Genomic DNA, 25,168 nt, shown 5'->3' on the forward strand with positions numbered 1-25,168 from the left:
TCGCACAGAGTTCAGCAAGGTACCAGGGCTAAATACAGCCTTGCTGCCCAGCCTTTTCAAATAGCTGCATTTTCAATTTGAAATTTTGTTGGTGAACAACCCACGGAACTGAGGGCATGGGAACTGGCTGAAACTTGTCTGTACATGTGCTTCACTGCAAACAGTGGGAGCTCGTGCTCACAGAGCTGTGATTGCTGCTGGATGCTACCAGCTGTGTGGTACGCCAAGTAGCAAACAGAAATGTGATATGCCCAACTGCTGTATCTTCTACCAAGGTGATGTTAGAATATAAACTAGAAGTGCTTATGCTTTCTTGCCAATAAACACAACTAGGCCTACTGGGCATTTAAGAGGCAGTTTTTTCCAGTGCTACTTCCAACAGGAGTTTTGGTTGTTTCTTTTTGCTCTGCTTGGCCTGTACTTTTGGTAAACGGGACAAGCCTTAGGCCTTTTGCTATCACTGCTCATTGGATGCTCTCCAAGACAGCCCTGAGAGTCTTCAATGCTTGTATCACTTCCCGTATCCTTTTTAACACATTTGTCTCAATTCCCTCCTGCTCCAATTAGTGCTCCCCAGTTTGGTGCCTCTAAATCAAGTTCTATTCAACAGTAAGCTCTTCCCTTTCCAATGACAACTGGGGCTATGCCATCACCCTCTATCAATAACCTTAATCATAGTTTTTCAGTGTAAAGCTCATCCTTAGCTGTAGCTCTGCTGATGTTGTTTCCTGCTTTGTTTGAATCAAGGAACAATGAGATTGACCTGTTCATATTAAACTTGAGGTGTTTGCTCTATTAGATACTTGTTCTGAGCTTTAAGACCTGTGTCTGCAATGACCACTGCAGACATTGGTCTACATTGTCTTCAATTTCTAATTCTAAAGGTTATTSTCTGAACTGTTTTGATGGGGGCTAGTTTGTTCAGATTAGCAATGACAATAAACATCGCATGTACTTGTTTCCTGTGGACAAAATCCTGGAATTTTCCACATGCAGAGCTAAAGCCAAATCATTTATCTCTGTTACCACCAAAACTCTACTTGTGCTTACAAGATACATCTTTGATCTGTTTTCAGAAGAGCAGTAAGTCAATCTGCCCTTCGAGCATGGGATAACTCCATTTACTGCTAATTGTCATACTATAGTATCTCAGACCTACTGCCTCTTTAATTTCTGGCTTCGTTTTTTTAGAACACTTGGCCTGCATCCCATATCCATAGGACATGCTGCACTGTAGCATTTCAGGCCACCAACTGGTTGCTGGTTATTTTGGATGGTTAGATGAAGCCTCCAGAGTTAGCCTTTCTAAGCAGTCTTGGCATCTGTCATTGTTCAATCTTGGTTTTATGGTGATAGTCCCAGCCTTGCTGTGATTTACCCTTTACCCTCCTGTGACAGCTTTCCTTTGGACCTGCTGTTTCCATTGAGCAGAACTTATTTTTATTTTCTTAGCTTTGAGTTAGTTTCCTAAAATTGTGTCCAGTCCCAGCCTCTCAAACCACAACTGGTAGCTGTTGCCCCATTATACCCTCTGCCACTGCTGAACAGAGTTTGGCTTCATTGTCCTTGCGGTTTCCGTTCAAGTAGATGTAAACTGCTATTAGACCGTCCCTTGGTCTCCTATTTTAAAGACTAAAAAAGCCCAGCTTCCTCACCTTCTCCTTTCAAGTCATGTGCCATAGGCCCCTGAGTATCTTTGCAGCTCTTTGCTGGATCATCTCAAATTTCTTGACCTCCTTCTTGAACTGGTAGGTCCAAAATGAGTCTTACCAGAGATGGGTAAAGGAGGTAACCATTTTCTCCAGTCTGCTGGGCACACTTTTCCTGATGTATCCCAGTGCGAAACTTGTCTTATCTGCAATGAGAGCAGACTTTTGGCTGTAAGTCATCCTGGCATCCACCACAACCCCCAGATCCCCTTTCATCAAGGCTCATCCATTCAGGCTTCCACCCTGTGCTCATGCATGGGGCTACTCCACCCCAGGTGAAGAACATTGCACTTCTCCCTGATGAATTTTGTGAAATTTTTGTTGTCATAATCTTCAAGTTTCTCAGAGTCCCTCTGGGCTAAAACTTTGCCATTTGGTGTGTCAGTCACTTTCTCTAATTGAGTATCTTTTCCAATTTGCTGCAAGGTGCACTTTGTCTGACCATCTAGGTCACTGATGAAGATACTGGACCACTGTAGAACTTCACTTGTACTGGTCTTCTATAGGACATTAAGCGATTAATTACTACTCATTTTGATCCTGGCAGTACAGTCATTTATCAGCTGACTTAAAAGTCCATTCATCCATCCCATACTATCCCAACTTGCACATAAGAATACTGTGGGCAATGCTGTGGGCCTCACCAAAGTCAAGGCATATTATATCCATCAGTCTCCCTCATTCACATAGCCAGGCTTCTCATCATCAGCCCAGATCCAACTGTCAGGAACTTCCACTCGTTGACATGATATTCTGTAGATGATAGACAGCAGCCTTGAAATCACTCATCTCTGCTGGTTTCACTAGCTGGATGACTCCTAGAGCAAAGAGCCTCTCTACCTCTTTTTGCCTTAGGCTGAGAGAAACTTTGTCAGGGGTGTGATCTGAATTACAGTTGCTCTCTCTTGACTCTCTTCCATCTGTTGAGGACTCTTTCATTTTCTTTCTATATATTCTGTTAAAAACAAAACACTTATGTTTTCTTTTTGGGTAATATCTGCATGTTTCTTAAATATCCTTTCAGAGTTACTCTTGAGTTAATTTAAATCTGTTTTACACACCAAGAGCATCAGCTCTTGAGCTACTGTCTTCCTTTTTGCACTCAATTTTAGGCAGATAGAGAGTGAAGCGCTGCTGAAATTTCCTGTTGTCTTCCACATACCTAGAGCCTGTTGGCTGTGGTTATGCTTTTGTCTGTTGTCTTCTTCCACTTCAGGTATTTCCCTGGTAATTCTTTATTACTGAGAAGTATTTGGGGACTACTCAGTGATTCAGGCATTCAGTTCAGTGTTTAATTCCAGCTGGATACATGTGATGGTAAAAACTACGGAGGAGCCTGCTCAGTTCCTCTGTATATGTCTAAGCTAAAAGGGGGCGAGGTGTGAGATTGAACCACAGACCCTTCATTGTCCACACCACTTAATTGTTATTTTGTTCCCTGCTCTGGTTGGGACTCTCCCCAGGACCTTCAAGGAGGCAGAATGGACAAGACTGCACTCCATCCTACGCGGTCCCCCAGGGTTTTCCCATCAGGGTTTGCACCCTCCTGCACGCCAAAATGTCCTCATGCACACCCCAGGGTATGCAACACATCCCTTCAACTTCGTACCATAAAAATGTTACTCTTGTGGGTTGCAACACCACCCTCAGATTATTTCAGCTCCTTTGAACTCAGAAACACATAAAAAATAATGATCCTGTCTTAGGACCATTGAGACACCACTTGCAGCACAGAGGAGAGCCAGGGCCAAGTGCCATGCAATGTGTATATGGTTGGTCTGCTGCAGAGGGCTGCTCCTGAGACATGAAAGTCTGAGCTAGTCTGTGCCACTTAGTCTCACAGCCAGAGACTGGATTTTGGCCCTTTTCTATTTAGTGGTATTGACATAGCATCTGTTTGACATACAGCTCTTACAGGCCAAAACCTAATATCAAAGTGGGGATTTTTATTTTTGTGAGTCATTTGATTTGCTAATCTGAAACAGATTTGCCATGTCTTGTTTAATAGGGAACAGCCTTTAAAGCTATTAAATGAATGAACTGCTGATTTAGAGCTGACTGTTTAATTCTGAGCAACTGTCTTGAAATGGCTGGCAAAAAGGGCAGGTCTGATTTTCCTGCAGAAGCTGCAATCAGCCTGTCTATTCCCTTCTTCTCCCATCCCTACTACCTCGATTATTTCCTCTTAGGACTGCACGCCCAGTCTTTGTCAAATGAGGCCTAAGCAGACCCCCTAACCAGACGGTGACTCTAACTGCCTCTGGCATAAGCGGTCTCAAGCCAGAGTCCTTACGCTCTGTACTGCCAGCAATAGAAAATTGCTCTTTGTGTCCCATCTCCTCTGTAGCAGCCTTTTCTTTCAAACAAGGTCTCTCTCCTGTGAGAAGTGAGCCAACCTCCATCCCCTCTGCCTGAATACAGGACAGAGAAGAAACTCCAAGTATTTGTTTTGTGGAAGTTTGTATTCTCCATCCAGGTGCCCAGGACCATGAATCTGTTTCCAGTGTAAGGCACATGGTCCCAGGCCTGCTGGTGTGGTCAGCTCTGAGTCCTCGCTGCCAGTGCCTTGTGCTTGCTCCGGTGTGTGTTAAGAGCTGTGAGAGCAGCATTTATAAACAAAAACTTAAGAAAAAAACTGTAGTCATCGAACTGATTACAAGCAGTGCTACAGGTCATTTAGGACTGAGTCTTGCAAAACCAGACTTTTCTTTTAGTTAATTGCTTGATTGTGCTATTGCTATGTAAATGCGTGCTCAGGCCAAAAGGACATTTACTTTTAAGTGCATTTTCAGGCAGAGGGCACATGCTGTGACTACGTTAGGAAGATTAGAGAGCAATCATGCCCTTTTACCAGCTCTCCCTTATCAGATCTAAGTGAGAACAGAATTCTGACTTGTACTTACTTAGATGCTCCTTAAACCCATAGGCATGGGCCAGCCTGTTTTGCTTGATTTCAAGCCATCTCAGCCCTGGTGGGTTCAAAAGTTCAGCCGAGATGTGATGTGGATACTACTTTAGAGAGGCTGTGAAGTGGGGAGTGGGAAGCATCCTGGTACACACGTATGTATTTATGCCTATATATCCGTGTACACAGTAGTGCTTTGGCAAGACTGGGTGGGAGGGAGAGGTGAGGAGGAGGATTTCTAGCTAGTAGAGAAATATTTTTCAAGGTAAAAAAAGAGAGGTAGGGGCTAAAGGGAAGCAGGAGAGCACTTGCACAGCAGTTTTGGAGCAATTTTGCTAGGTCAAATACTGATCACAGAGAGTCAAAAAGGTATCAAATGTCATTTAGCGCCTTCTGCCTGGCTCAGGGGTTGCAGGACGCGACCAACCAGATGCAGGCTGACACTACCAGCACCGAAGTATTTGGAATCAGGAAGTTCTTTGATGACTTACAAGTCCTATGATCTCCTGCTCTGGGTGGCCTAACTTACCAGAGCACACATTCATACCCAGCACCTCCCCAGTCACACATGTCTGCAGAAGAAGAGGTTATTGCAAGTTCTGTTTTACATAATGAGTTGAAGACTTCAGGCTTGCTGCATGCTGCTTGTGCAGCCCCTAAATGAATTCAGCTTGAACATCTCCAACGCTGTGCCTCTGGGGTGGGCTGGCTCAGGGTTTTCCTCTTAATGCTCAAGCATATGGAATCAGCATCTTTTAGTATATGAAAGCAGCTTTGAGGAAAAGACATTTACAGCTTAGAAGTACATCTTTAAACTTGGCATTGAATTTAAGAGGACAGCAGTCTCAACTGATGGCCAAATTCTCCCCACCCAGTGAGTGAGTATGGGGGGTCCTGGTGTCCCAAGACTTTGGCCAAGCAGATTGAGGGAGGATTATAGCTGCGACAAGCTTTAGGCAGATAACTGCGGGCATCCACTTGAGCTCTCTGCCATCCAATACTTGAAACTGAATTAATGATCTGTGCAGCTTGTCTTCTTGGAGGTCATTTTGGGAAGAAAAGTAAAGATGCCACTTCAAGCAGGAGAGATGGGACAGGGTAGTTGTTAACATGGAAGGGAGTACTTTCTGACTAGATTCCTTTAGCCAGAGTGAACTTTTTTCCCCTACATCTGCCTTCTGTGTAGGGTTACTTCACTGTTTTTAGTTCAGTTAAAATAGGCCGCTGTACCTGCCTTCTCATAGTTGGCACGAAAAGAATCAACATGAATAAAAAAAGAATGATATGTCATGCCAGCTCAGTAAAGTTACGCCTGTAAGGGAGCTTACTGTGTTTATCTGTATGTTTAGCCTAGATCCCTAAAGAAACAAACTTTATACGATTGTACATACAGGTGTGTATATGTGTGTTTAACAGATGGTGGACAGATCTGGAGTACAGTATCCCTTCAGCAGGCCTAAATAACTTTGTGAATAGGACAAGCAGGTACCCATAAAACCAATAGTTTGATCTCCCAACAGCCCCAAAATAGCTCTCTCTTTAGCCCACTGAGTAAACACAAGAGAGCAGGTGAGCAGTTGGACACCACAGACATCCTGCCAGGGCCATCAGCACATACTTGGTGTCACACCAGTCATGGTGTTTCCCAGAGGGAACCAGGAGGCAAGGAGGAGTAAAACAAAAGACCAACCTGAGTAGAAAACCTGTGACTAAATCAGGCAAGATAGCAGGCACTTTAGCAGTAGAGCATTGCGCTGTGATTGTGGTGAGCGTGGGAGCTGAGTTCAACTGAACCTTCCAAGTCCAAAATGCAGATACCACTGAGACCCTTAAAAACCCTGCTGGGATGTCACCAAATCCAGAAAGTATTTGTGTCTCTCACTTAATGTGCGTAAAACCACTGTCATTCTGGGAAGATGAGTTCTTTTAGATCCCAACCCAAACCCCAGGTGGGATCTCCTCCCTTGTCTTACCCTGTGCAAGTTTTCATGGAGTGCCTGCTGGCCTAATCTTTGCACAGAAGATAGCTTTGAAAACAGAGATTTTCTTCACGAGTTCTAGGTGTTTTGTAAAACCTTGGCAGGTTTTAATCTAGATACTGTAATGTGAAACCTTACTATCTGGAAGTAGGGTGGAAGTATCAGACTATTACGAGACAAGTCCCGATTCCCCTTCTAACTGTAGCAAGGATATGAAACTATCTTCTCCCCATCGCAAATGACTTCTGTGAGCTACAGAATCAAATTATTCTTTTTTCCTGTCTGGCTTGATGAATTTTAATTATTTTTTTACAAAACACAGGGGCTTCAACAGGAGAGACTGCAAACAAAATGTTGTGTAATTGAAATATAACCACCCAGTAGACTGGTGGTTTAAACCTTTTCCCTGTAAACAGGAGAGCTGTGCTCAAACCCAGCTGAATGAGAAAAATATTAGAAATCAATCTCCCAGATACCCGTATTTTCCATGGGTTATGGACTGTGAGGTAGTACTGGAGAAAGCATTGACTGGCCATAGCTATTTATCTCTAGGAGAGACTTCAGAGCTGAAAACCTTACGTGGAAACAAATATAAAATCTATTTTAGATCTTGTCTCTCTTGGCATTTTCTCTTGGCTGGTTTTAATATTTCCCACTCAGCATGTTGAGTTCTCTGAAACCCAATTCTTAGGCACTTAACTGTCTGCACATGTTGGATTGAAAGTGAGAGTCTCTAATTTGGGGCAGGGCAGCTTTGCCACTCAGCATCGAAGTCCTGCTGTGAATTTACGTCACAGATTCCACCCTAATTAACAGAACTTCCTGCAAAATGTTCCTCTTGATAAAATGCTCCACCAAAAAAAAAAAAAAAAAAAAGTCCTTCCATTCATTGAATGAACATATAGACAGACCCTGGGCTTCTAAACAGATGTACCAAAAAAAACCCCTCACTTCCTTTGCCCATGAGAGGAAGTTCATGTTGCAAGACAAACTAATGATGACTCACCCCACATCTATGTTCTTACTGAACCAGATAAACCTGCCAAAAGCAGTTTCCGAACTGGAAATAAGTACTTATGTGGGGATATGAATAACATCAGGCAAATCTCTGACAAGGGCATGTGAATCTGTAGTGTTATTTATTTATATTTTTTATTGGGGTCAGTGCCCTTGGTTCAAAGATGCATTGGATAATTTTTGGAAGGACAACCCATCCATGTGGCTACATGTCAGCATCATCAAGGGATCCAAAGACAACAACAAAAGGCTGTAGTAGAATAAAATTCCCAGCGGATGGGGTGTGATATTTGATGGGTCACACAGGGAATTCTTTTGACATGAACCAGCAAACATCAAGTATATTTTTCATAAAATATGTAGCTTAATCCAAAATTATCCCTGATGTATTGTTAGTGAGAACAAGGGAACACCCAGTTACTCTTGCAGTGACTAATAATATTACCACTGCTTAAATGTAAACAGTGTGCAGAGATAATTCTAATGAAATGTGCAATATTAAAAAAAATAAATAAAAATAATGGTGTGCTCCTACTTTATTCAGGTCTTTTTTTCCTTCTTTGCTGCTGCAGCACTACCACTTATATATCGCATATTAATGTTGGCATGGCAAGAAATACAGTGTCAAAGGAAAGAAGAACAGTCTCAGGATTAAAATCTGTTTCCATAGCATTGAGATAGATGGAATTGTTACCCTTCAGTGGACTTTGGATCAGCTCTTTAGTCTGTTGGTTCCTCATTTCCACCATCCTCTTTCCCCTGGAGCCTTGTAAGCATTGATTAGTTAATGGCTTTAAAGTGCTATTTAAATGCTGAAATATTGTTACTTCCAGGTATCGGAACACATAGGCAGGTTTCTGCTCAGCATCATATTGTTAGCCTTTCTCTAGTGTGGAAATACGCCGTTTCCCTTCCTTGTACATACGTGTCTAGCATGTGTGGGTGTATACCTGCAGCAACCCAGTTTAGCAAAGCAAAGTAAAACAGTAAATCAAGGACTTATTTGCTCCACTTCTAAAAGCCTTGAGGCCAAATGCTGCCATCTCAAGTAGAAGTGTCGTATACCACTGGGGGTGGGTGGTACTTCTGGATCAGCCTGAAGAGCCAGTTTGCTGGTACAGGACTAGATGATCTCCAGAGGTCTCTTCCAACCTCAACCATTCTGTGAATGGATGTCACTGGCTGGGCAGCCACTACCTGTAGAGATGGTCTTTGGAAAAGGACAAGTGCTTACCAGCCGTACAAAGCTGGTTTATTAGAAAAATATAATGCATAGAGCAGAAATACTCCTTAGCCTTCCAGAGGGCCCATGTGGGTAGCAGCTTGCCCATCTCTCCAGCACAGTGGTTCCTAAATGATGCACATGTGTATGCGTCCTGCTACTGGCACAGGAGCCACTCGCCTGGGACAGGAGTGCACTGTGAGCTGCACGCAACCCCGCACGGGGCCAGAGCTCTCTGCAACAACTGCTCTTGCATTGTCAGTGACACCACTCCAATAAATTCAGTGTGGACATCCCGGCTCTCCCAACTTGTCTTCTAAGGAGACTTTTTGAAGCAGAGGGGAAAGATGCTCCCAAAGTTTTCAGCTGTGCTCCTTCCTGGCACAAGGCAAGATTTGGCTCTCTGAGTACAAACTTTAGCAATTACATCTTCACATAGTAAAATACTTCCTAACTTGGATTTTTGGAATGACTTCGTTTTCTTTTGCAATCCACCATCCACTCTCAAAAGACACTATAAATCACTGTGTTATTCTCAGCCTTATAACTAGCAAAAAAGTTGGGAAAAGTGCTTGAGCTAGCCAGGGCTCAGTTCAGATGCAGATTCCCAGGCTTTTCTGTCCACGTGGGCTAGCAACTACTGGCTTCTGGGCACTCCTGTCTGCCTGTTTGTCGTAAATGTTTGTGGGGGTTCGAACACTACATGTGGTCTAAACAAGAAACAAATTGCAAAGGCCAAAGGAAAAGAAATTACTAAGTTGACTCCCGACTCAGAACAATTCTCACTGTTTTCACCACAGAAGTCTGACTCCCAGTTCATTCCATCTGAATCTCCAGAGCCGCAGGCCCCTTACCCAAAAAGCAGCCAAGCACAGCAGACTGAAAAACTGCTTGAGGATGGGCCAAACCACACTGTTCAGACACTGACCCAGATCTGTTTTCTGAAGGACTGAATTTTTCTGAGCTAGGATTTTGTTTCATGATCAGATACCAAAAGGGAGGATTAATCCCCTGGAAAATTAGTCAAGCCCATCTTCTTGTTCCAGTATTTGTACTTGTTCCATAACTTTAGGAACCACTGAGCTAGATAGATCTTCCATAACATACATAGCAAGCCAGTGAGCTGATGACTTAGTCTTGAAGATTTGACTCCAAAATTGGTTCAGTTATAAATGAAATTACTTTTGTTGGTCTCATTGGTTTCCTGGACTCAGAGATTAAAATGAATACAAACATGGTTAGATCTTTTATGTCCAAAAAACAAAGAAAACACACAAAAAGTGGAGCTGTGCATGCCTTAGAATGACAAATGCTTGTCTTCTGTTGTTTTAGAAATACTTTTCATCCTTGCAGGCATAACCTAATCAACGATAAGAAAATATGATAAGAAATCTGCTTTTTTCTAGACTTACTAATATTTCAGAGTTAATGCAGCACAACATGGTCTCCCACTATTTCCTGGTGGAAAAGGAATGAGATTTCCAGTGCTCTTCTTCCTAAGGCAACACTTCCAACTCAGGTACAGAAATTGGTTCAGGAGTAGAGAAGCCAATATGCATTTGAACAGCACCAAGCTTTTAGAGACTGGATTTAATAAGTTTATTGTATAGCTGAGAAAACAGAGGCAGAGAGTTTAGCTGAGACAGCTGCAGAGTTTCGGGAATTTCTGATTTCCTTTTCAAGCAACTGCATGAGGCAGTGTGACAGCATGCTGTGGATTTCATTGATTAGGGTCACTGTAACCTGTCCTAACAGTGAGGCTGGTAAGTGAAATCACGGAGGTGGGGTAAGTGTGCCTTACAGAAAACAGAGAAAAAGCAGTTCAGACTGTCACTGTTTAACCCACCCCTTTGCAGGTGGTTACACACAGAAGTATGTATTTAGAGGTATCCTTTAGTCAGCAAGCTCCAGCCCCTTTTTGGAATAAATGATTAGCTGTGCTTCCTGCCAAAGAAGCTGTTCTCTGGGAATCTCACACCGCATTTGCAGCACCCACTTGCACCCTCTGAACTTGACTAGAAATTCATGAAGGCATTATTTTGCTTCTACTGAAATCGGAGTTTGTTTCTAGCGGTCACATTACCATATGAGTACAGGATATTGCAGTTCAGGATCTGGCAAACAGACATAATTTTACATGGTAGCACACACATCCCCACGATTTTGACCACCTGTGCCCAGGCCTCGCTGTTGCAATCCTTCCCCGGGCATTTCCCACCACTGCTGCTCGCAGGGCCCTCTGGCAAACCTCTTGCCCACACTCGCCCCTCCTCGCCTAAGGGTGCGAAACCTCTTCTTCCCGGGGCCTGGATCGCTCCGGGACACAGCCCCGCACAGCGGCCAAAGCCTGCTCGCGAGGGCGATGTCGGAGCGCCTGGACGGGCTGCACGACTCGGCGGCGGCCGATGCTCGCTGATCTTGCGCGGCGCGGCGCGGCCGCCGGAGCGCGGAGCGGGTGGCGGCGGGGGCCCGGCCCCGCGGCGGGGCAGCGGGGCGGCGGCGGCGGCGGGCAGCGCCTCCCGGCGGGCGGGGCGCGGGCTATAAATCCGCCCCGCGGCCACGGGAGGGCGGCGGCGGCGGCAGGAGCGCGGCGGCGGCGGCGCACGGAGAGCGGCTCCCGCGGCGGGTAAGGCAGGACCCGCACTGGCGGGCTCCCTCCGTGCCCCTCGAGGGGGCAGGAAGGGGGCCCTGAGCATCACCTCCCCTCCTTTTCCTTTTCTTTTTTTTTTTATTATATATATATATTTTTTAATTAATAACCCCCTTTTCCCCCCCTCCGTCCAAGCCGCCCGGGGAGGCGGCGGGGAAGCCGGGGGCTGGTGGCGGGTGCTCGCTGGCGGGGCGGCGCCGCTGCCGCGCATCGGTCTCTCCTGTTGCAGCACCGGGCCGGGAGAAAACAAGCTTTGAAAGCGATGCGGAGACTTTTCAGACGGCAGCGGGCTCCTGGCGCTGGTGGCGTCCTGCTTTCGCAGCTCTGCTTGCGGTTTGCCGCAGATGAGTGGCTTGACGAGCGCCCGGTTGTGCCCGTGGGGTTGCGGTGTTCGTGCGTGGCGAGAGCTGCGTTTTCCCGCGGAGCACCCGCAGGCGCGGCGCGGCTTCGGAGCACTTCAGGGCAGTGTTTGCCGAGCGAGCGCCGTCCGGGGAGCGGGGCTGATGACATAACGTGTCATTTGACTTCTGCCACTGAGGATGTTTTGGTTAGCGTTTCCGTTGTATTACCGTTAGCCTATGAAACACTTGCAAACTAGCATTCCCCGCTGTCTTACCCGCTGTGTTAGAAAGCCCACCTCACCTCATCCCCGGAAGAAGACTCCTTTCAGTTTCCAGATAGAGGTATTTACCAAATACGTTATTCAGACTTTTTTTTCTCTCCTGAGCTGTCTCTTTAAATAGGAGCTGTGTTTTGAACCTAGAAAATGTAGTAATAGGGGCATGGAACAGGTTCCCTGTTAGTTGTTGCACTGTTTGACTTGCTGTGGATTTTGGTCCCCTCTTTTTTTTTTTTTTTTTTTGGTGGGGTGTCAGGGAGGCCCAAGTGTCAAAAATAAGCAGCTGCAGAAAAACTGGACATTCAGGGCAAGCACTGGAGATATTCTGTAAACAGGAGCTGTCAAATGCTTCAAGTAAATATATGGAAAAAGCCTGTCTTGTTTTTACTCCTGGCTGTTATGGGCTTGTTATGGGCATAACTTGCAGCAAAACTTCAGTGAGTGGCAACAAGTTGATGGCACATTGAACTCGGTGCTGGGAGCAGGTTTTTAAAAATCTTGTGCTCTTTTAACTTATCCATAGTCTAAAGCAGTTAGAACAACAGCAAGAATTTCATGACTGCAGATGATATGGTAAAACTGAGGAGCTGGTGCAGCAATAATAGTGTTTCTTAAAAGTTTGTACAGTCCCTTGAGTACTAATAAGCTCTCTGCCCTTCAAAAAGTAATTTATATTCAGGAGGACTTGGTATGTGTTCTGATGTACAGAGATTTCTGGAAAATACTGATGTAATGGAACCAGTTTTTACTGCTGTAATGAGAGACTACGTAGGATGTGTATGGCTTATGTACCTGGTGTTTTGCAGTACGAATGGAACAGATTGCATGGAATGAGGGTCTGGGGAGTTAGAGACCACAACTTCTCAGTCCGAGTTCCTTGCAGTGCAGTGCAGCAGATACCTGAACAGGCTGGACTTTGACAACTTTGAACCAAAATTTCTGCAGGAAACATGTGAACTGAGAGATGAAATCATTCCCTTGAGCACACTACAAAGTGGCTGGCCTCAAACCAGACTGGTGGAGAGGTGTCTAGAAGGTCCTGTCAAGCTGGGCTTTTCACTTGATTCCCTTAGGAAAGTGCTTATGCAATGATTGCCTTCCCTTCATTTGCTGGCCGCTTCATGCAAGGTGACCATGGGGTAGAGGTCTTAGAGGTGTCAAGGTCCTGCAGGATTTGACAGTGGCTGAAGTGCTGTGCATGCCCCTGCTGAGGGAGAGCTGCCACATGGGAGCGGGCACCAGCACCACCGACAAGCAGACTCCTCCAGCACTGCTCTTTCTGTGCTGAACAATGGCTTTTTTGTTCTTGCCAAAAGCAAAAGGAATGCTAGAACCGTGACAGATCATTTGGGTATATTAAATTTAAATGAATGCTCAGTAAAAACAGCAGGATTTCCCAATTTTTTTTTTTTTTATTCCAGGGGGAGATATTCTGTTCTTTGAATATTCCTTATTGCATTATGACAGTTAAATGGGAAATCACAGTGCATCTTGGGAGACAGTATGGTATGGGAGCCTGGTCCCCCAAAATAGTTATAAGGCAGCTGAATAATTTCTGTCTGCTCTGGCAATTCAGGTGGGATAACAATGGACTGATGTGATAAATTCTTAGATTCAGATTTGTAAACCTAAATGATTGGCTTGGTTTGACTAAAGGGCAACATGTAGCTTCTCTTCACCAGATTAAAGGATTCCAGCAAATTTCTAACTTCCCTTAGAAAATACTGTTTTTGCACATAACCTCATTAGAGCCTGGGAACCTCTTGCACTAGATGCTGAACATGTATGCAATGAGACATTTCCTGGTTTTATTGCTGAAGTAGGCAAAGAGTGAAAGAAAAGATACATAACTGGCTTGAATCTCTTCAGAAAGAAGACCAGAAACTGAAATTCTCAAAAACGAGAACTCTAATTATGGTGGATCAACTGTGTTTACATCATACACACAGCTGGAAGCTTGAAGAAGCACAAGCCCTTTTGCTAGCAGGGGAGAGCACAACCTGGGAAACCAATGGCCTGGTTCTGTTCAGTCCTAGGACTGAGCTGTACACAGCACCAGCGAGTTTCTCTAGTTGGTCGGGTTTGGCAACTTAAAAAGCAAAACTGCAGAAACCAGGAGACGCTCATTAATGCAGCAACAGCTTGATCTTAATAGTAATTAAATGCTGATTCTTAGGACCAAAGAAGGCTTCTGACCAGCAGTTTGTTTACATTTAACTTTCAGATTGTGTCACAGCACCTAAAAAAACTCAGGAAGTGTAGAGGAGCCTTCTTTCACCTGTCAGTAGCCCTGTTTCGCCAAGTAAGGTGACATTGTATATAGACTGCCCTTCAGACTCTAGGTGTAAATTTTTAAGCTTATCTAGTGTCCAAAGGTCTCTTCAGCCTTCTTGCTGAAGAACTTCTTAGAGGTTGGAGTGGAGAGAGTATCTCCAGCTTTTGGCACATCAGGGAAAGGGTATTTCTGGACCGTCTGTCAAAGTCTCTGTCTCAAAAGTTATAAATAAACTACTTTCTAGCACCAGAAAGTCATGGGAAATACTCTGTAACTTTTCTGGAGGCTTAAAAGGAGGCAACACCATTTTCTGATTTGGTTATGTGTGTTGCTACAGATGACTAAAATCTGGGTTAGGCCTCTTGGAAATCAATGGCTATGAATATAATGGCTATTGATGTTTCTCTCAAATGATGTTGTTTTTTTCCTATCTGTGTCACTTCCAGAGCCCGGGGTAGCTTCAGCAGGGCCAGCCAGCAGGAGGTAATCCCTACTGTTATTCCCTTTGGCTGCAGAGTTGGAGTAGAAGTAAGAAACCATTCAAAGCTTCTCCTGAATATGGTGATCATGTATCATTAAAGTGTGATGACAGCATAATTTAACTCAATACTGAGAGTCGCTAAGAATCAGTACCATTATTTGCCATTTAATTAGGCGTAGCAGGTGCTCAGAGGGTTGAGATGACGGTTGTCCGGGTTTCAGACCCGAATGCACCAGCTCCTACGTTAGGGAATGCGGGAGATGAATTTCGTTTTAACGAAGGGGTTGGGGCAGGATCAGGCCTGTTTTGTTTCGTGCTTGGCTCAAGAGTGTTGCCTTTGGGTGATGCCCAGCAGCATGGAGTCAAATAGGACAGTCTCCGTCCGGGGGAGCACCGCAGTGTGCTCGCTGCTGCCCAACTGCACTGTCCCTGCTGATGAAATTTTCCACAGCTGCATCTGTTTGTACAAAGCAGGATGTATGTTGATTTCGTTGCTCCTATTTTGTGTGGCCAATCAGGTTTCCTATGTTTCTTTTGGGGGTTGTGCTACTTCCTTCCAGTTAATTGCCACAATTTTAATGTGTCCCTTTCATCTGTCAGTCAGGTTTTTTTTCTCTTTACAGCTGGAATTTGGTCAATGCAGATCTTCCTTTTTGAGCCCTGTTTTAAAATTGGATATTCACTACTTTTCCAAGCCTTGGACTGGCTGCTTCCTGTCTGAACTAAGTATAGCTTCAAAAGTATAGCTCTTTTAGCTGCTTTTCTACCACGGATGCGTATGGGCAGTCTGCTAGCACCGTATGGATGATGCAAAAATTAATGGAAAGAGCAGGCCATAAACCAGTACAGCATAAAAACCTACCTGACTATCAAACAAATTTTTTCATGTGCTTTCATCCTTCCCTTGTTTTTTTTGTTCTGTCCTTGTCATTTCACCACTCGTACATGGTGAACTCTTGTCCCTTTACAGAAAGTCTAACTTTTAGGAAGGAAAATCTAAGTGATAAGGATCTTAATCTGTGATGCCTCTGAAGGAGATCCTGTAGGTGGAGGCACTGGTGTTCGATGCAACGGAGCCACACTGTGTCTAAACATATAGAAGGTATTTAATGGTAGGCATAAAGGGTAATGGAAGAGTTAAAAGGCTGATAAAGGAGATTTTCTTTGTTAGCAGAGTACGCAGATATCCAGACAGGAAGTGCGGTATTGGAGGAAGGAAGGATTGCTCTTGCTGCAGGTCACTGGTTTGCTTCCTTCAGGATGCTCCTGCGCGTACTGTCAAACTGATGATGTCACTTTCCTGCTGCTACAGTTGTAGGGTGCTCTAAACATTTTGTTCCTGCTAGATTTTAGGATGTGTTTGTATCCTTGGATGAAGTTACACCGTACTATGTTACATGCTTATTCTACGAAACGGAGGCATTGCAATTTTATAATGACCCTTTATATTTTGGCAAATTCAAAATACTTTTTTTTCCCCCTAGATAATGTAATTTAAGAGCATCTCATATTTTTTTTTCAGGTAAAACATGCTGCATTTTATGAAGTTGTGTATAAAATCCTAATCTTAAATAGTGATTTGGGCATGGATAACTCCAACCCCTCTTGTAAACGAAGTCTGGAAAAAGAACTTGAAATTTTCAGTTTTCTACCTGACGTAATGCATGCTAACCTGGAGCATGGGTGGATAAGGCTTTGAAAATAGTCATCCAAGGATGCAGAACTGCTTGTTGTCCATCCTGAAGGAATTTGAAAGTCTTATTTTGAGAAGCAAGGAATATTCTGGCCCTGAATAGTGTTAACTCAGACACCCACTCACCAACCCCTTCTGCTGTGCTATAGGCCAGAGCGTGCTCAGCCCTTGTGAAGATCATAATGTGCCTCGAGGTGCTGAAACTTGCAGGCAATAGAAGACCATGACCCAAATCTAGCCTGGAGTATTTCAGCTTGTGCAAATGCTTAAATTTAGCTGACTTTGTAATGGGGTTGTTGAGCTCACAGGAGCAAATTAGTATCCGTAAATTTTACTTTCCTCCTTAAAAACAGACAAACTTAGACATTTGCCATGGAAAATGTCAGCCCAAACACGCTGACAAGGTTTTTTTTAAGAGAACTCATAGCAGCAATGAGCAAGCAATTTTAATAGGTGGTAGGACAAGTAGTGTTTGAACTCAGAAGCCATAATCTGTATAGTATGACCTAATATATGTAAATTAAGATGCACTGTCAGCCTTAGCTGTGATGTTTTGCAATTTGAGTACTTAGCTTTGCAATATCAATGTGAAAATGCAAGACACAAAAAGAAACCCTTATGTACTTGCAGGGGTGCAACCTAGAGCCAAATAACATTCTTCATCTCTGAGTATACTACAATCCTGTTCCTTCTGGAATAATCTCAGTATGTTTTTGCCTCTAACTTGCAGGAACCACCCACTTTTTGAAGTAGTTGCAGCTGGGCAGAAGCTATGAACTATTAAACCATGGCAGATTGAAAATAGGAGGGGGTGGGAAGCATGGCCTGACACTGGTGAGCTGCAGGAACAATAGCTTGTTTCTTGTCTGTTTAGACTGCAATCTTTGTGGCAGAAGCCGTCTCTTCCATGTTATGAGATGCCTAGTGCATCTGTGCAGTATTCATTATTTATTCTGCTCCCAAAGTCCAGCCTCACACCCAGGTGCAGAGGAGGTGTGAGTATTCGTAGCAATGCATTGCCTTTAATCTTTGCTTAAGACTTTTAGTTTTGCAGTCAGCTCAGGAAAGAGTGAGGCAGATGCAGAGAAGGGTGAGGAGGGTGTTTGGGGAGGGAAAGGAGATGGGCTGGCTTGGTTGTGCAACAGAATGAAGCCTGGTGAGACWTCTGATCACTCTTCTCTCTTTCCACCCTGCGGTGCTTGCCACCCACAGTGTGGAGTCCTTTAAAGCTAAAGGACAATATTRGCACCAGAACAAATGGGCATAATGCATTTCTAAATAAACTTAGGCTGCCAATGAGATGTTGGCTTCTTCCCATGCAAGCAGTGGGTTCCCCTGCCCCACACGCTGTGCCGGTCCGTTGTCCTGAGGAAGAGCCGCTCGCAGTCGTGTCAGCTGAAAACTGCTGCTTGAGGAAGCAGGTTGGGATGATAGCTCCTGTCGTAGCTAGAAAGTTCTGTGCAAGCACTGGTATTTAAGTTCTTTAAAGAAACTTCTTTCTATTGGAGGCTTCAGTTTCACAGAAGTGTGACTGGAAGCAGTTTTAGATGCCAGATGTTAAARAAACCTGAATTTCAGAACTTCATTGGGGTTTGTAATCTCTTCCTCCTGGAGCTGTAACATTGTAGTCTRGGCAGTATTGGCAGCTGCTGAAGCAGAAACCCGGCTCAGACTGTTGCAAGTTCTCCGTTTCCCTGCAAACTAGGAATACACCAACAACTTCCACCATTGTGGAGGGGGCAAGTGTGAGCCACATTTTTACTCCTGTGAAATGGGAGGAACCCAGGCTTTCCAAGGAACATTCTTCAGCGCATCCCTCRGTGAAAGTATTGTGCAAACTGTGTTGCAACATTTTTCTTAAGTGTTTCCTACARTCTGTGGAATAGATAGAGGGGTTACTTCCAGTTCAGCTTGTTTTAACGCTACTTTGATGTACAGCTGCCAGAATATGTCGTGCACATGAGGAGTAACTAGTCCCTGGTCTGATAATTTTGCAGCTTAAAGGCTGTGTCCGAACCTAAAGTGATTGCAGCTGAACAACTCTGTGCATTTACAGGCATTTGTGCCAATCGTACAAGTGGAACAGCTAGCACAAAAGGACTGGAGAAGAGCCTGGAGATCTTGGCTTTCTGGCCGCAGGGATATGATGAAAGTGAAGGCAAGCGTAGCTGTGAGAAACGCTGCCGTGAGGCATCCGCACGCTGTGAGCTGGAGCCCAGCAGCAGATCAGCTGCTGGCTCAATTGTACAGTCGTCTCCTTGTGGCTTAATTTGACTGTTTGGCACAGCACTSAAGGCCTTGGCCAAAACGTTTCAGTTTGCTAATCGGATCGATTAGCACATTGCATAAACGTAAACTTAAAAATGGCTAAAACTTTAAGCCCTTCCTGGTTTTGGCTTTGAGCACTGCTGTTATGCCACTAAAGCTGGTGGGTGAGGAAGGCAGCAGCCTGAGCTCTCTTTTCCAACTCTAGCACTCACTAAAGCATGCTGACTGTGGAGTAGCTTGCAAAGGGAGTTGAAAAGAAATAAAAGCAAAYTGGTTAGAAACAACACAAATTAAATGGAGTGCATGCAGTGTACTGGGCTTTAAGGGGGCTGGGTGACAGCGATTTGCAGAACATCTGTGGATCCGAACTTACTCTACTGTTATTCTGAGGCTCGCTGTATGGCTAGCCCCAAACATTCAATGCCATCAGGCAATGTAATTGTTTCAGTTCCTTGAGTGTGTTTGTTTTGTTTTGTTTAGTTTAGAAATATGCTTTTGTTCCTTACCTTTTCGATTTGAGACTTTAGGTGATTTAAGGCTTACTATTCCAAGCTTGCTTGGTGTCAGGTTATTAACTTTTAATTGCAAATTGAGATTATCATGGAATTACTAGAGGCTAAGGGAAACAATTCCCAAGTAGTTCAGCGTCGTCAACTCTTGACATTTGCTGTTCAATCTATTCATTCAGATGCTACTTAACTGTCAAAAGGGAGACCTTTTTTAAGGGAGGGGAAGAACTGTGGAAGAATCACTCTTATTAAAACCTCTTTCTTGATTTATTTTATGGAACCATGTCACGGAGAATTGGTAACTCAGCACACAAAGGAGCTTGTGACATCAATGCCTGTAACAAAGCATAGCTTAAACAGGGAATAGTGTAGGCAGATACTTATGCATGAACGGCAAAATGAATAATTTTCAAATGAATCGTAAACATGARGACTAGATTTGTTGTGTTTATTATGAACTATCTGAAATGTAAACTGCACCTAATGAGAGTATGTGTTGTGGAGTATAGCTACGTCTTGGGATAACCATACATTGGTGTCTTTAATGGAACTCCACTCCTTTCTTTTTAGGTGAGATGGGTTTTTTCAAGCTCATTTCCAATTTACAGTGGCCATAACATTTTTGGAGGGCCATCCATTGGTGGACACTAGTTTACAGTGCTTGCTGTTAATCACTAGGAGGGGCCTCACTGGCCATCGGCTGAGGCTGCAGGTGATGCTCGAGCGTCGCAGTAGCTTACTTTGCTTTGCTGTCGGATGTCTGAGCTGCACTGTTATTTGCTCTCCAGCGATGTACAKGTTGAGACCTGTGACCGATGGCGATCATGGCTAATCAACTTCGTCAAAGCTCAGGAGGCATTTTAGCTCCGTCCCTCCTCGCCCAAACCTGCTTCTTTCAATAGTGCTTTGATCTGCTGCAGAATGATAAAGCCACAAAGCGCCACCCCTCCACTTCCCTATATTCCTACAGGGAATATCCTGGGATATTCTGAATTGTTAAGAGATGAATAATCAGGGCCAGTGAAATGGCCCTGTTTAGGAAACTTTGGTGGTTCGGGAGCAGTGGGTTTGGGCTGGACTYGGTTCAGAAAAGCCTTTTTGAATGACGTTAGTCATTCTAACGTCATGCTTCACCCTACTCCTGCCCCTCTGCTCCCTCTAAGCTGGCTGGCTGCTTTTCCTGCTACTTGGCAAAACACACGTGTGATCACTTTTAAAGGACTTTGRCAGCAGCAAAGGTGCCTTAAACCTTTAATTTGTCTTAGCCAGAGGCACGTTTGTTTTGAAACGTAATCCTTGGAGCTGCGGTTCCAGCCAGTTTGGCTCATAAATGGGCACGGGTTGGTGGGAGCCTGCTTGGAGGTGGCAGCTGGTCCCGGAGGGGAGAACCTGGGACCTCTGAGCACGCYGCATGGGCAAAGGGGAGTGAAGAAGAAAAAAAAATGTTTTTCTCAGAGTTGGCAACTTTTCATAAATGCTTGCGAATATAAATAAACTTTGAAATTTGAACACTTCTGTGAGGCAAGTGCTTTGAGATGTGTATAAAGCAATGCTTGTATGTTTATCTATTTAGGAAAGTCCTGCAGTGGAATCAGCTTCGAGCAACCACGCCATGCAAGAGGGGAGCGCAAAAGCACCCATTTACATATTATAAAACTTGTGCTGAGCACGGATAATACAAAACCATTTCCCCAGCAACTTTCTCTTCCGAAAACAGGATTTTTTTTACAGCGGGGTCAGACGCCAGGGCTTTATTTGCCACTTCTGGCAAACAAACAGCRTGTTGTCATGCTGGGTGATCAGAGTTGTTTCCTGGTGGGAAAGTTTCAGGTGTTCCTGATGGAGAGAAGGAAAACCCAGAACTTGGAAATGCCTGATCTGAAAACATGATGTGGTTTAAAGATCTGGTTTGGTTCCAAAAGTGAGCACTTGTTACACTAAGTTTTTGTTCAGCAGACCTTTATGGAAGTAGTGTGATCTGCTTGTCAGCACTTCCCAGTGTTGGTGCTTTCGGAAACATCGAGCAACAACTTTGAACTATTATGAAAACAGTATTGTTTTCTAAGGCTATAAAAGGCTTCGATGCTGTTCTCTTTGGCACTGCTTTTTTCATCGTTTGTAGTCAATGATCTGATTCCCTGAAAATCTGAAACTGTCCCATGTAAACAACTTTCTTCCACAAACACAAGCTGTGGCATTGTTCCCCCAGCCACTTCTTACTGGAAAACTGCGGGGAGCCTGGCTTCTTACTTTCCTCCTGTATAGACAAAACATGGAAAAAACCTTGTGTACTTCTTAGCCCATGTTGCAGGATTCAGGGGAACATTAAGGTGCTATTTCTGTCTTAACAGAACTTGCTGCTGTGCAAAAAGAGCCTGAGTTAGCTGCATCTGCATGTGAATATTTTCAACCTCGAAATACTGCTGCAGCATTCATTTTCCCTTTCTGCCGTACACAATAGCTCGCTGTGTAGAATAGCAGATTACAGAGATGGCCGTGATTGTGAGAGTATGTAACACTGTTTCTAAAATGCCACCGTCAGCTTTGGCAAGCTTGTTTTAGATTGTTCTTTACATTCAAAAATCTTAAGCAAGCTAAACTTTCTGGAAAACTTGAAGTAAAAGGGTGGATCAGAGTGACTGCTGGGGAATTAACTATGTCTTGACTTTTCTGACTATTTAAATAGCTCTGGTGCCCTGGTGTAAATTTGGATTGCAAATTACGTGGAATGGGGACAGTTTTGTTACTACCTCCTGTCTCAAGTGGTAGGGTTCATGGAGCATTTCACTAAGCTTAAAATCCCTAGCGTAAATATTTGCCAAAAAAATCCATTCAGTTGCACAGCTTGCAGTAAGGATTCCTAAATTCCAAAACTGCTTTCACACGCTTTGCTGTGGTAGCAGATGTTCAGCATTAGCTCTCTTAATCAGTGCCTACCACTTCATAGCTTTCTGCAGCATCCAGCTGTTTTGCAAACTTTCTCACTTGAACACCTTTGGCTGGGGAAAAGTGCATCAAGTTAACCCATGGGACAGAGTTCARATGACACTGCTGCCCCTGACTGCCACTCTGGGCTTCATAGCCCTTCTTGAGCATGAGGTCATTGGTGCTAGGCTGGGTATATTGATTTAAATCAGGAGGCGGGAAACCACGGTTTAAAGAATTGATTTTAATCTTGTTCCATATTTTTATGCTTATTGTTTTCCCTCTTTGGGAAACCTGCTAACGATCAAAATGTTTGCTTGTTTGCAATTGCACTTAGTAAGTCCTAAACACATTACAGCCTTTTGTTTTGCATTGTGAATACACTTACACACTTCAGTTGAGACAATTCTAAAATTTTCTCAAGAAATAACTGAACTAACGTATTTTATCGTTGTGTAGTCAACGAAATCCCAGTTTTGCCCCAAATGCATGAAAACAGCATGCCATGCATTTCTCCAGCAGGAGATGTGTTCAACCTGCTTTGACTTTTGTGTTCCTCATCTTGCCATTGAAACGGGTTCAGTAGCTCCTTCAAGAGCTGTTTCTGGTCACTCTGCAGAACCTCGCGGGGAGCAGCCCCCTGCCTCCTGCGCCTTATCCTCTGCTGCAAGAACAAAAACATGCTGTTCTCCTGCAACTCCCGGTTTGGAGCAAACTGTTCACTGAACTGAAAGAAGCCCCACTCAACATGCAGAGAGCACACTGCATCTACAGAAGGGTCTGCTGCTCGATTCATCTTGGCAACAAACTAGTGCTGGAGATCTAGCGAGTGTTTCTGTGCTCTGGCAGAAAACTGCTGAAGCGCTTAAGTTAATGTAGGCCTTCATAAAGGTTGTTATAACACCAGTTGAGTTTAAACAGTTTAATGTTAAGATCAAATAAGCATTGTCTGTCGCACTGGAGGTTGAGGATAGAACCAGGGGTGTCTGCACTCAGCRTGGTGCAACTGCGCTGGGGCTTTAGGTGTGCTTAAGCCAAAAGTTTTCCATGGGCAAAATAAACTGGGCATCTTGCATCCAACTACAGCACTCCACATAAATGAAGAGATTCCTCCAAGAGATTCATAATCTTCTTGTAAAGATCTTCTAAACTCTAACCCGAGACAGCAGGTCCTTGAGAGGGATTTTTATTTGTKCCTGTATTTAATCTTTGATACAAGYTGAACAAATCTCTTTTTTCATCTTTGCAGATACCAGCTACTGACCATGTCAGCAGAGTTCCAGGATGCTCACCTTGCAGAGGTGAAACCTCTCGTAGAGAAGGAGGAGGTAAGKTTTTTTTAAAGCTTTTTAGAGCTCAGGTGTTGTATTTCAGGGTTATTGTTGGAACTGCACTTATTTGTAGATTAATTCCAGCAAATCATGTGTGAGGAAAATGAAGACAGTAAGAGGGCAATTCCTTTTCTTGAAAATAAGGCAAAATTGAGCCTTAATTATTGTTCTTTCTCAGTCTTTGGTTTTGTTCTTCTTTGAGTACTCATCTGGTAGTGACTTTTTTTTTTATTTTTCTGAATGACAGTTCTGGGTGTCTCTAGCTATTTTGGATGGTACCAATTGGGCACTCCCATGTAGACCCATCTATATCTATAGACTAATAAATGTAGGGATACAAACTTTGCTCTACCGGTAGCTTTAAAGAAGGCRCAACTATGCAGAGAGCCTTTACTTCTCAGGACACTTCTCCATGCTGAGGTATGACTGTGCCCCGTGCCATCCCCTCAGGCTGCACTGAGCTCTGCCTTGCTGCAGCCAAACAGTTCTCAGGACTGCAGCCAGCTGTACGTGCGCAAGCTGTAGGCATACCTCGTGGGCTGCAGCATAGCTTAGGTCTTTTTACTTAACTGTGCTGTGTTTCTTTTTTTTTTTTCCTTTTTTTCCTCCACTATTTTTCATCAATTCTCTGCCCACGGTGTCTGAGTTCAGTGGCTGTCTGACCTTGTTCTGTAATAATAATGCTCTGTGCTTCAGTGCATTCATGGCAAATACTTAACTGTGATAACATGAATGAATTTGTCAGTTTTTCTCTTGAATCAAAAATAAATTTTTTTCTTCTGTTCATAATGATTGTAATTCTTGACAATAATGAATTTATCTTTTCTTCTGTTTTTCTCTGCTAGAACTATTCATTGCTCTATCTGCTATTTTCTTTTTTATCCCCTACCTCTGTTGCGTAAACACTTCAGAAAATCACTTCCACTTAAGACTGCAGTGAAATGGCTGGAGAAACTTTAAACACAGATCCTTTGCCAAGGACATTGCATGAAAGCAGAGCTTGTTTGGATACCAGTGAAAGCAGCACTCAAACTTTTCAGAAACTAAGATCCCCTTTTTAATGCCAATATTGTTAAGCAGCAGCAAAATGAAGCAGATATTAAGCAGAAGTGTCATAGTTACTGAAATGTCTTTACTTCGACATTATTCAAAGAAATCTTAACATTGAAGAACTTTTGGGGTTTCTATAGCATGTAGATGAGAAGCTGTATCTTGACAACAAACTCTATATACTTTTATTCATGATGCTACCTTAAGTTTTGTCTATACACAGAAACTGGCACACAGTTGCTCTAGATTAATTTCCTGTGTGGTCATTCTTAACATGGAGTAAATAAGTTTGTTTAATGTATTTTGAGAAAGTGAAAAAATGATTGCCCTGAAGGACACTCAGCACATACCAAAATTAATGGAAGGAGTTGGCGTTGAGTGGGTGATGCAACCTGAAGTCACATCTTGGCTTATTGTACACAAGTTTTCTTGTATGGGTGGGTCTTTGCTTCTGAACAGTGGTGCAACCTTATGGTCATAGGATGTCTAGATGGATGCCGTAACCACTTATATTCCTTTCAACTTTAGACTACAC

General features: G+C 43.8%; 1 protein-coding gene across 2 annotated transcripts in view; it reads left to right on the forward strand.

Moving 5' to 3' along the window:
* The first annotated feature begins 11,425 nt into the window (after window positions 1-11,425).
* NDRG1 (N-myc downstream regulated 1) overlaps window positions 11,426-25,168 on the forward strand; it is a 39,194-nt gene continuing 25,451 nt past the window's right edge. The window contains exons 1-2 of one of the 2 annotated variants that reach the window (XM_026057079.1): window positions 11,426-11,458; window positions 23,502-23,580. In XM_026057079.1, coding sequence (XP_025912864.1) covers window positions 23,518-23,580 — 63 coding nt within the window. In that variant the 5' untranslated portion in view covers window positions 11,426-11,458; window positions 23,502-23,517. Of the gene's footprint in view, window positions 11,459-12,079; window positions 12,166-23,501; window positions 23,581-25,168 lie in introns of those variants that run through there. The other variant, XM_026057080.1, reaches the window with a different exon arrangement.

The sequence above is a fragment of the Apteryx rowi genome, unplaced genomic scaffold (genome assembly GCF_003343035.1).
Source record: "Apteryx rowi isolate R43461 unplaced genomic scaffold, aptRow1 scaffold_136, whole genome shotgun sequence".
Taxonomy (NCBI): domain Eukaryota; kingdom Metazoa; phylum Chordata; class Aves; order Apterygiformes; family Apterygidae; genus Apteryx; species Apteryx rowi.